This window comes from Schistocerca cancellata, chromosome 4 (assembly GCF_023864275.1).
Source record: "Schistocerca cancellata isolate TAMUIC-IGC-003103 chromosome 4, iqSchCanc2.1, whole genome shotgun sequence".
Taxonomy (NCBI): domain Eukaryota; kingdom Metazoa; phylum Arthropoda; class Insecta; order Orthoptera; family Acrididae; genus Schistocerca; species Schistocerca cancellata.
The window spans coordinates 59,568,701-59,581,638 of record NC_064629.1 but is presented as its reverse complement, the minus strand read 5'-3'; the positions used below and the strand labels follow the sequence as shown (position 1 = coordinate 59,581,638).

Below are 12,938 nucleotides of genomic sequence, written 5' to 3'. Positions count from 1 at the left end.
AATGTGATATGCTGTACATATTTATAACTTACTTCCACATGCTTCGATGACCGCTGGATTTTCCTCTCATTAGCAGAGACTGAAAAATGCTTGATATCACTTTCACAAACACATTTTCTGGTGTTTAGAAGTCTGGGACTTTAACTGAATTTTGTTTTCATGTAAACTTCAATATAATTTTGTGAACTTTTTGCTATAGTTAACTTCACACAAATTCTACTGCAGTTGTAATTATTTTTGCATACAGTAGTGTTTGTGTTTATGTGTGTGTGTTTGTGTGTGTGTGTTATTTCATTGTTCAGATTTGTAACTAGGTTTCCTTTGTATCCACTGTTTTGCACATACATGTGCTGAATGTATGAAGCGAAACGAGAACTATAGCACTTACGTTATTGGTGAAATTTTTTTATTGCAGAAAAAGTCAAATGATACTTGTTATTTAACAGTTGCTGTACAAAATGACCAAACAGAAAGACAAAATACGCAAAAATGTTTATTTTTTTAATACCAGGAACTTTTTACAGCAACAAATATTACCCAGCATCATAAAAATACATAAAAAATGTAAAAGGTATAATTAACACATTATGTCCAGTCATATTAACATAAGAAGCTGAGCAATTAAAATATGAAAACGTACTAAACCCATACAATTTGAGATCCTTAATACATGGAGTTATGATACTCCGTGTCTACTCATGTAAACTTCTGTGTACATATGTGACAGCAGCAATTTTCAGGGCTACCTTATTGTATCTTCATGCTTTGTGTAGAATGACTGCTTCTGTACTTTCCAGTCTTAGGAAAAGCATCTTTATCCTGCATGTAATCATGAAGGAGCCAAGACCATGAATGCGTGCAGAATGCTGCTTGAGCTCATTCTGCAAAGCAGCTGTACACACATCATTCCCTTTGAAAGTACATGCAATGAATGAATGTCAAAAGGTTCCCTTTCATCACAATTCCACTAGTTAAGGATCTCACAGTACACTCACAGATATTTGTATGTTTATTCAACTAGTTCCAGAAGTACATTTTTTGTTAGGATTTAACACCTCATTGCAGTGAACCTTCAAAAGTGGCATTTTAAAATCTTCAAATGAAAATATCAGCCTTCATTTCACCACTCCTGTCACCTGTAGCTTCAAGCCTACCATGTTGCCTCATTATATGACAACCCGTTTGGCTTCTTCAGTTTCCAGCCAGTATATATCTCTTTGGTATTTCATATTTTGCTGTGAACAAAGATTGAAATTACTTACTGATTGTTGTCTGTAATTTAAACAGCTTAGCTTGATGAATTAGATGTACACAATAATGAAAATAAACATGCACTTCATTCTCTATAAAGCAGAAAAAACTTTTGAATGCTACAGCTGGCAGAGTAATATCTAAAAAGGAAGCTTATTCATGAATTTAGTTGAAATATATTTGACAGCTTATAAGTACGAACATTGCCTATCTTCATCTGTATTACTTCACAAAGTCATGATTTTATTTCTTTACTTACTCCTCAAAAGTTTTTCAACAAAAATCGTTTGGTCACCCTGCACCATCAGCTGTTGACTTTTCTTCCCAGGAACTGAGCTTATGCTTGTGCTGGCAGCCACACCATGTTGGCATTCACGAGAAAAGTCTTGCATAACCACACCATATAATTCCAGATTGTCTATCAATGTAACCTGTAACATTTAGTAAAGATAAAGTCAGAATTTTATTAGAAGAATTAGAAGAAATTGAGAACCTTAGTTAATCTTGATGATAATCATAACAGGAATTATTGTAATTAGGTGTAAGTACAACACGACCAGTAGACTGAACACAACTTTATTCCACAGACGCATTAACAACTTGAACACAAGCGTTGAAGCATCATTCATCAGGAACCAATTATGTACTCGGCTAGCCTTAAATAGACTGGGGCCTATGGAGGGCTCCATCATTGCTCTCTCTCTCTCTCTCTCTCTCTCTCTCTCTCTCTCTCTCTCACACACACACACACACACACACACACACACACACACACACACGGATAATTACAGCCATAATTCAGTTTCAATATGTCCATAAACCCCAAGAGCTAGAAAGATGGCATCTACAGGAACTGTATGCGTTAACGGCTGACTCCAAAAGCATACACTAAGTGTAAACAAATCAAAAAATATGGGCAAGGGGGGGGGGGGGGGGGTGCAGGACGACACTTTCACAACAGCTAATGCAAATCTTTTAATAATTGCTCTCCTGTATAACATCCCAACAGTAACATAATACTAATGAGTGGGCCTGTACTGTCACCCTCCAAGAATAACTCACATATAAGACTAGTTCTGAATAGGAAAATCAAATAACTAACAATAATTTATTTAACAAAGTAAATCATGAAACAATAACTTTCTGAATAGCAGTAAATATTTAAATTAGTGACAACACAGATTATTTAAAGAAAACAAAAGTCACACAAATGTCAACATGGTCCACAAAGCAAGGTTCTGCATTTGAATACTGGTGTGGCACGCAGTTTTTATCGGTCAGAAAATTTCAAAACAATACACAATTCACAGCAGAGTGCAAGATACATGGTCTAAATTTTTTTCACACATGTGAAGGCAGATGAGTTATTTTCACTGACTCCCGCAGCACCCAACAAGTAAGAAAAAGATTACGTGTGTGTGTGTGTGTGTGTGTGTGTGTGTGTGTGTGTGTGTGTGTGTGTGTGCGCGCGCGCGCGTGCGCGCGTGCCAAGTTCTCAATCACATACCCCTTCCCAAGGAAACTCATACTGTGATGCCTGTATACAGACTTCAATCATTCCCCACTTGAATCTTCAGCACAACTCCAGTGTTTTAATCACTATGCTATCTGTTTGTTATGAACAGGGCACAGAAGAAATCAGAACAACACAGGGCCTTTTTTATGCCAGTGATAGCTTCTTTGTTTTGGAGTCTCCAACACTAAACACTTTGGCATTGACCAGGGGTCGAAACCTGAATGCATAATTGACAAAGAGAAGGGAATAGCAAACAATATCTTACTCAAACTAATTTCACACAAACTGCCAAAAAGTTTTGCAACATTGTCATAATTGGCATAGATGATTTTTTTAAATATTGGGAATGTCTCTCTCAATACTCTTTTGACAATGGAAAATAACTTCGTACAGCCCTGTCAACAAGGGAGGTAAAAGAAAACTTGCACTCTCACTGTAGTTCAGCAGTGTATATTTGTTCTCCAATTGTAAACATGAGATTGAGGCTCAAGGACATTTCTCAGTCTGTCAACATGTCTCAAAAAGTCATTTTAAGCTTAGACTGAGCACGTGTAGTCTATTTATGGCAAGAAGCATGGGAAGTAGCCCACCCAATTGGCAAACACCATAGTGGTATCACTAACATTCAATAGTTTTGGAAGACATGAAATATTGAAGACCTGCCTTTCACTGGTTGTCTACAGTCAACAACACCAGATGATGACAGCTAACAACAAACGATTGCCCAGAGGTGCTGTGGAGAATGTTTCAGAACTGTGTAAACTCTATTTGGAGACAACAGGAAGGGTAATGTCAACCTAGGTAGTATGCAATCATCTACATACAATTAAACTGGCTTAAGGTGCCTATCATGAGCAACTGTAAAAAGCCCCCAGAACCGTAGAGTGTGAATAAAAAAGATGAGGGAACACACAGAATGGAACCTCGATCAATGGCATTGGTTCTCTTCACTAAGTGCAGGGCTGATCTGTTGCTTAGGAGTGTGTGAAGGTGGCCATGTTCCCTGCCAGGCACACAAACTCATGCGTTCAGCAGGAAGATGAGCGAGTCCTCTTCTGGGCTGGCATGGTGTATCTATACCATTTCTCATCGCTATCTAGGATCATTTGTGGGCTGTACAGAGTAATGACAGGGTCCTCCAACCTACTGTTTAATTTTACAAACAACATTTCAACAGTGTTTTCACATTCCAATATGTTAATGCATGAGCAGACTATGCCCACCTCATGTAAATCTTTCTTTGGAAAGAAGGAATAAACTGAATGGAATATCCTATCATATCTGAAAATATCAACACAAATGAGCATGCTTGGGACCAGCTAAAACTTTTAGTTTGTTGACACAGGAACCTCCTTCACACGCTGGATGTTCTCAAAAGGGCCACCATCAAAGAGTGGGACAGCATGCCAAGGAAGATTCAACCACATTAAAAATGCATGAGTGGAGAAACATACTACTGAATGTTACCCAGAAACAGATTTTCATTTACAGATGTGTACTTCTGAATACACTGCCTTTATTTTAATATCTTGCCTTTTATTTCCATAATGCTTATTTTTTCATTTCCTACTCCCCTTGAATCTAGGTCTCCACACACACTTGGATATACATGTGGTGCAATGCCTTTTTGAGCAGCTTATATTAAAATCACGTGTACCCAAGGTATAGGTAAAAATAGATTTTTCACATCACACACACACATCTTTGACAGCAACACTAGGCTAGGGCAATGTCCCATAGCCACAGAAAATAAGGGGTTCTGGGACACCAGAAGAAAGTAAGGAAGGAAAAATTTGGAAAAACTGAAAGGAAAACATAAAAATTAGAAAATATGATATATATTATTGTATGTTCACAAATGTCCACAGAATGCTGATAATGTGTCTTCTAGAGGCAGTGTTCTTGCATACGAGCTATGTGGATTTGAGTCCTTTCAGACTGTGCTAACAGTTCTCATACAGCTGACAGGTACAGAATAACTGATTAGTTTTTCTCATATTTTGTAAGCAATCTCTTTTGAAGATGGATTACACTTTTCCAGGATCCTAACAATGAAGTGAAGTCTGTTAGTTGCCTAGTTCTAGATAACTGCACAATCCACAAAAAAGTCTGAGGTTACAAATAATACAAATAATTAATACTTAACACGAACATTAAGGGTCATAATGCACTTCTCTGCAACAGTCTTGAAGTTACTTATGCATCTGAGATGATTTTCCATCAAAGATGACAAGCTGTGTCCTGTCAACCAATAAATTCCCATAATGTCACAAATTTCGTTCGATTCTAGTATCGTTAACGTGGTTCAAGGGATGCAAGTTGCAGTAGTTCTGCCAAAATGAAGTGACTTGCATGCATGTTGACTGAATCTTCCATCTACTCTAGGTAGAATAACATAATAATAAATGAAAAGTACTAGTTTTCTTTTGTTCTACAGTATTACTTTTAAGTAAAAGTAATGCTGTAGAACAAAAGCAAACTGGTTTTCAGCTTACAATACCTTGTTAAGACATTTACTGACTGTTGTCACCAAAGAAATTACTGTGTTTGTAACGGACATTGGAAAAGAAGTTGCACATCTAGGTTGAAGCACAAATGTACAGTACATAACATCTTTACAGTGTGGTGGTAATGCAATGTAAAAAGTTGACAGTAAATAAATATGAATGGAGTAAACAGGAAAAAAACTTTAACACAAAACTGGAACAGAACATCTACATAACAGTTTATATTAATGAACAAAACCAATAAAATAAAATTAGTACTGGCCAAGGCTAGTTCAGGAGGTATAAAACATGGAGTGTGATACACAAACAAATTAAAAGAAGAAAGAATTATGAATGAAACAACAGAATATATAAGGAACTTAAGCAATATCAATAAGATAGGCACAAACGAATTAAGGCAGGAAAATGGACGAGTGTGAAGAAACATACAGTAAATGCTTTTTTGAGAATGTGGTAATACGGCATTGTCATAAGTAAAAAGTTGAACAATACAAATATAAAATGAGCAAACAGAAAAAATATTAACATTATACTCAAAACAGTGCCTACGTTAACAGTTTGCATTAAACAAATAAACCAAGTAAAATAGCTACAGTACTTGACGAGACAACTTGCATACAACAGACAAGTGCGAAGTGCCACATGACACAAGTCTTAGACCAGAGACCACAACCACTGTGTGCAGTAATAGTGTATGTAACAATGCATGGACAAATAGTTGTTTCAAGTGTTGGAATACTGGAGAAAATATTGTGAAAATCACATTGTTTAAATAGAATACTAAAAATTAACTAGACTTTTTCTAAAAAGTTTTTTATCACTTACTTTCTTTTTGATTCTAGTGGGATGAGAATGGCCAGGGTGGTGACAAAGATCTTGGAGGAGGAGAGGGGGGTGCTGGTTGTGAGACATGAGATGTGAGTGATGCTTTTGGTGAGTTGGGAAAGGGGAACATGGTAGGCATGGAGGAGGGGCAGGTGTTCAACCATAGTACTTGCCCCAGACTCCCCCCCCCCGCCCCCCCACGACTAGAGTTATGACTCTGGCTTTGCGACATGGAAACTTGTTTGGAAACAGCTACTTCGAGCAAGAACAAGTAGTAATTTAAAAGGCACTGTTGGCATGATAGCTTTATGAATGTGACTTACCATAGTGAAGCACTGTTGGCTTTGACGTAAGTAAGAAACCATATTCAATGACAGACTGGCTAAATAACCAGTGCTATCAGCCTTATTGCATCATGGTACAGGGCAAAAACAGTGTAACGTTTTCATATGTTATCAGCTGAGAAGAGGGAAAAAACCTTGTTACTAATTTAATGCCGAACAAATCCCACGTACTGCAGCAGACTTCTGATGGTGAGATATTTTATGCTGTTCAGAATTTATAGGTTATTTGCTACTTTATTTTTATTCAGTTAGTCATCTGTGTTCATGACAAATGAGATAATAAAACTTCACATTCACAGGTCTCACAGAAAAAAAGGAATAATGAAAGATGAAGCTATGAAATGCAAGAACAAAAATAGCACAGAGACCACAACAACAACACTAAATATCGACTATAAGTTTACTTCCCTTTACAAGTCTAAATAATGAACAAGGAAGGATACAGTCACTGGTGATTGCCTATTGCTGGGACTATCACAGCATTTGCCCAGAATGATTTGGGGAAAAAAGACAAAACCCACATAAGGATCACGAATGTTCTAAATGAGCCTGAATCCTCATTACATGAATAACTTTAGTACTTTGCAATGCATTGTAGTGACTTACACTGATCAGCCAGAACATTATGACCACTGATCTACTATCCATATAAACCCATACATGTGATAGCAGCATCGCCTGGTGAGGAATGACTACTGGTCAGTCACACACTCATGGTGCATGTAGTATCAATGGGCGTGCTGTCCGTGTGTGGAATGGGAAAGCCACATGATCTATCTGAGTTTGACTGTGGCACACTGTGATGGCCCACTTCGGAAACTGCAAGACTTGCTGGGTGTTCGAAGAGTTTTGTGAAGAGTGTCTTCGACACATGGCAAAACCGAGATGAAACAGTGTCCAGACATTGTGTGGTTGGGCAGCCACTCCTCATTACAAATGTCTAGCATCACAGGCTGGGCAGACTGGTAAAACATGACAGGCAGCGAACTGTGGCGGAACTAGCATGAAACTTTAATGCCGGGCAGGGTAAAAGTGTGTCTGAACACACAGAACACCGATGTGCCGACATTAACACTATGACATCGGTAACTACAACTGAAATGGGCATGTGATCATTGACAGTGGACACTGGTGTAGTGGCAGAGCACTGCATGGTCTGATGGATCCTGATACCTTCTTCATCAGGCCAATGGGAGAGTGCAAACCTGTCATCTTCCAGGGGAACAGCTCCTTGAAATCTGTACTGTGTGACGGAGACAAGCTGGCAGCAGCTCCAATATGCTCTAGGAACATTCACATGGGAATCCAAGGATCCAGTGGAGCTTGTGCAAGGCACCACAATGGCCAAGGAGTATCGTACACTGATTACACACCATGTACACCCCTTCACAACGATCATGTTTCCAAACGGCAGTGGCATTTTGCAACAAGATAATGCACCACGTCACAAGGCCAGAAATGTGATGGAATGGTTCAAGGAACACAGTGGCAAGTTCCAATTGATGTGCTGGCCCCCCAGCTCACCAGATCTGAACCTAATTGAACACATCTAGTAGCGATTGAACATAGAGTTGGAACTCATTGCTTCCTCTCCAGAATTTAAGGAGAATTAGGTGGCGTGTGTGTGTGTGTGTGTGTGTGTGTGTGTGTGTGTGTGTGTGTGTGTGTGTGTGTGGTGCCAACTCCCTCTAGCAACCTACAAAGGCCTCATTGCTTCAGTGCCATGATTTGTCACCACTGTTATCTGTGCCAAAGGCAAACATACCTGTTATTAGGTAGGTGGTCATAATGTTCTGGCTGATCAGTATATAATTGTAGTAAGATAATTAACTGGACATATGTTACTTCTACAGGGGGCTAATAATGTTCCCCAGTGGGAAGAAAATTTTAACAAATGTATTCTGCGAACAGCTTCATGCGTATTTTGAACATATTAGTGAAGAACATACTCTCAACAAAGATTGTTCCTCTGTACTGTATTCACTGAATGGATGTTCCACTTCATTTTAAACAGGTTAATGAAGTTAACCATAAATCTCAAAAGCGAGCAGAAGTACTGCATAGTCAGTCTAAGAATTCCCAGTTGCTTAAACAGAAGCCTGCATGAGCATAATGAATTTATGCCATGTACAGTCTGAAAGGCTTGCTATACTATTCATTTCCTGATCTTATCTGTAACAATTATGCTGTTATCATTCACAAAAAAATGGCTTTAGATATGTCTTTTGTAGCTGAGAACATGCCGTTAATAAATGTCAACAAAATGAAGTAGCTATAATATGAAGCCCTTTGGTATGTACCATATTACAATATTCCATCTGAGCATACCTCATTAGTTATTTATCTTGTTGCTGTGCAGACAATAGGGATTCTTAGCTTTAGGTGAACTGTACTGTTTATTGAGTGTCTACAAAGTGATGACTAAAAAAAAGTATCATGGAACAGCTGCAACAACATTTACAACAGCAACAAGTACCAATGGAACAACTACAGCAACAATTACAACTGATACAATAGCTGCAGCATCATGTTGAAGAGATGGTCACACCACCACAGCGACACCAGGAGCAGCTACAAACATGACCAGGAAAGAGTACCAGGTTTCCTGGCATCACCTACCAGCTGCCCATTTGCGCCAACACCAGTTCTACCTATGCCCTGGGTGTGATCCTGCCTGTACCTGCCTGCAACTGCAACTGCACACCCAGTGAGTCTTATTACCTGCTGCCACTGCCTGGGACTGTACATGCACTACAAGTGAAACACATTGCATCTGAAGTACCAGCTCTCTGGACAGATTGTCTATCATTTTGGTTCATACACATCGAAAGCCATTTTGTCACAGGAGGGGTAACTAAAGACTTCACCAAATAAGAACATGTGGTGACACCACTAGACATCCGTTCTGCCAGCAGTATTAGTTACATTCTTACAAACCCACCTGCTTCTAGAAAGTACGAGTTACTGAAAGGTGACCTCATTCAGCAGCTTCTCTCTCTGACACTAAACACTTAGGGCTACTTTTGTGTTAGTGAAGTATGCCAGCACCATAATGTTTCATGGTAACAGACAGGACCACTAACATCAGTTTCTAGGGGGATAATGGCTCAAATAAATACGTGTTTCCCAGGTGCTTGCTGTGGCAACCACGATCATGTGCAAATTACAGCTTAGTAGCTGCAAATGGTTTTCTCATAGCTATATATGGGCTCCTGAATTTAAATTTGAACATCAGCTTAGGGACGTCATTCGAGTGGCCATTTATAGTTGGAGACATAAACTGCGCTATCATCGGGCCTAAGATTTGTTACCGGTATGTTCAAAACAACACATAAGTGTTACGCATATGCTTTGGAAACTTACATGAGAATTCCTGGAGGGAACGTGACATTCTTTTCGAGAAACACTATTTAGACAATTTACAAAGCGGTACTTGAAGCGGACTGCTGGACAATTCTCCTGCTGCCAACATACATTGTGCGTATGGACCATGAAGATATATGGGAAATTAGGGGTTGTACAGACAGTCATTTTTCCCTCCCTCTATTTGCGAGTGGAACAGGACGGGAAATGACAAATATTGGTACAGGGTACTCTCTGCCACGCACCATACTGTAGCTTGCAGAGTATCTATGTACATGTACAATTCTCTATCCTCCTATGACTTCATCCTGGATGTGAGGAACATTTCTAATTTGGACTAGGGCATGTCACTGAAGGTGGCATGCCAGCCTATACAGTAGAGCGATTCCTCAGTACACTTACTCACCACACCATCGCCACTAGTGCACCAGCTAAATGAGTTCCTGTCACTCACACGACCTGCTGGAGTGCTATCATTGCCTCCCCACTCCACAGTGCATCACATTGGGGCCAGACCCAAACATCCTATTTTCTCATGGCCCATATGGCTGGCCCAATTAAAATTCGCACCACTGAAGCAGAATTCAACACAATATGGTCCAAGCAGGCATAGCAGTACCGAAGAAACCAGATGGATGGTGCACCTGTGGTGACTACAAGGGGCTTAACATGTCAACAATTGCCGACTGATGTGCCACATAGGAAACTGTGTGTGCCAAACAGCAGGATTCACTGTTTTCTCGATCTTGGGATTTAGTAAGAAGCCTATAACCAAATACCTGTGGCAACAAAGGACATCCACAAAAGTGCAATACTATTCCCCCTGGACTATTTGAATTCCAATGCAACATGTATGTTGAATTCTGCATCTGAAATGCAGAGTTTGATGGGGCCAGCCATCTGTGCCATAAGAAAATAGGACGACTGGCAAAGACTTTTCAGTGCTTTATTGATGAAATTTTGCAGGGTCTAGACTTCTGCTTTGCTTATGAAGATGATGATATGTTGGCACATCCTCAGAAGAATGTAAAAGACATTTATGCATAGTTTTCCCAAGGCTTGATGACCAGAATCCTCATAAATCCAGCTAAATGTGTCATTGGTGTCAACAAAGTTACATTCCTAGGATTTTATGTTTCCACACCAGTAGGTTTGCCAGCTGGGCACAAATCCGCACTTAAAAAACAGTGCACGAAGTGTGTAAGTACTTGGGGATGATAAACTTTTACTGTTGTTTTTGTCCCAAGCTGCTGAGGCCCAGGCGCAACTCCATGCTGTCTTCGCCAGCTCCAAAGTGTGTGCTTCCATGTCTGTCACTGGGACTGATGAACTACAGACAGCATCTGAAGCCTGCCAGAGAGGCCTCATGCAAGTCATCCTCACTACAACAGAATGTAAACAGGCAGCTTTTGGGTTTCTTCTTTCAAAAACTCGGCCATTGACTTTCACATTTTCACAACCATGAACTAACATTCAGCCCCAGTGCAAATTGACCAACAAAATTTTATTTTGCAATTTACAACAGCCATTTGCCACCTATGGATTTCACCAAGCTGGAAGCAGTAGAAAATGATGACGGTATGTCAAACGGATCTGCTGAAAGGCAAGACAACACTGCACTTGTGATGCATACATGCCACTGCCAAGCACTGAGGAGCTGATATACTGTGAAGAGTCAGCAGGCTGACAGCAGCCATATGAGCATGCCCCTCTATGAATGTGTGAATTCCTAAGGGACCAAACAGCTGAGTGCCCTCTATGACTAAGGAAGTGTTGTAGATTCTACAAGAACTGAGCCATCCCTGGATCCAGGCTATGCAGATGCTAGTAGTGCAGCATTTTGTGTGGCCTGGTATACAGAACAACTGCCATACACAGACACAGACCTGTAGTCCCCACCAGAAGTGCAAAACAACACAGCATGTATGAGCTCTGCTCAGAAGTTCTGACATCACAGAGGCACTATTCTCACATGTCCACCAGGACTTGGTTGGAGCACTCCTGGTCACTCCTCTAACTACCAGTACTGTGTCACGGTGATACGTATGAAAATTACTTCACCACATTGGGCATCCACAAATGGCATTGTGGAGCACCTACTCCTACACAGCACATTAAAAGAAGATCTGCAGACATTCCCAGCAGAGTTGTTGTACAGAAAATTTCTGCATCTCCCAGGAGAGTTTTTCAAACAACTTGGCCCCCTGTGCTCTACTCAAGATTTCTTTGCACAACTTCAGAGGCAAATGGAGGCCATGCAGCGAAGTGGAACTACGCAGCATCGAAAAGAGGCTACTTTTGATTTCAAAGACCTGACAATAATGAAGCATGTTTTCATCCAATACAGCACACTGGGCAGATCACTGGAATGATCCTACCAGGTCTCATACACAGTTGTGGGATGAAATGATAGACATTCACTCTTCGCAGTAGTGTCCATTGACTGGTGCAAGCCAACTTATCCAAGTGCAGAAGATGCTGTTGAAACGCAGGCCACCAGAGGACACGAAACACCTGCCATGCCACAACAGCCAGTGCCACAACATCACCCAGAGCAGTGCCATCCACCTGGAAACCAACCAATGGCCGCACACACCCAGTTGCAGCCGTCACATTGCAACACCAGCTGACACACCAGCGTCCAGCCACAATGGAAACTCACTACGGATGAAAAGTGTGCTTCTCCTTTGTTTTAACAGACGTTTCATGACAAATTAGTAACATTTTTTTCTTTTCCTTGTGTGGGTGTAATGCAGCGACTTCATCTCAGAGGTCAGTTCACAAGTATCCTTTGGCAACATTGCAAATGGCAAACACTGGAAAGGCCGCTCTCTCTGACAAGCAGTACATGTCTTCCTGCCGCAGTGCAAGGATTCGTGTGTGTGGGGTTGCTGGACACACATTATATATAACCACCAGTGGGACAATATTAGCATATTATGTAGTGATAGTTATTTATCTTCTTGTTGTGCAGTCCAATAAAGAGTCTTCTCTTCAGCTGCAGAGTAATCATCTTTTACTCATTTCATTATGACAAGTATCTACATATTCTCATGCATCTCTCTATCTCTCTCTCTCTCTCTCTCTCTCTCTCTCTCTCTCTCTCTCTATCTCTCTCTCTCTCTCTCTCAC

The 12,938-nt window shown here is 40.3% G+C and overlaps 1 protein-coding gene across 2 annotated transcripts in view; it reads right to left on the bottom strand.

Moving 5' to 3' along the window:
• Window positions 1-474: 474 nt before the first annotated feature.
• The window catches only part of LOC126183429 (eukaryotic translation initiation factor 2D), a 184,418-nt gene continuing 171,954 nt past the window's right edge, over window positions 475-12,938 (bottom strand). Inside the window, exons 5-6 of one of the 2 annotated variants that reach the window (XM_049925404.1) lie at window positions 1,511-1,682; window positions 475-1,235 (exon numbers count right to left, since the gene is read on the bottom strand). In XM_049925404.1, the coding sequence (XP_049781361.1) occupies window positions 1,192-1,235; window positions 1,511-1,682 (216 nt within the window). In that variant the 3' untranslated portion in view covers window positions 475-1,191. The remainder of the gene's footprint in view (window positions 1,236-1,510; window positions 1,683-12,938) is intronic. The other variant, XM_049925403.1, reaches the window with a different exon arrangement.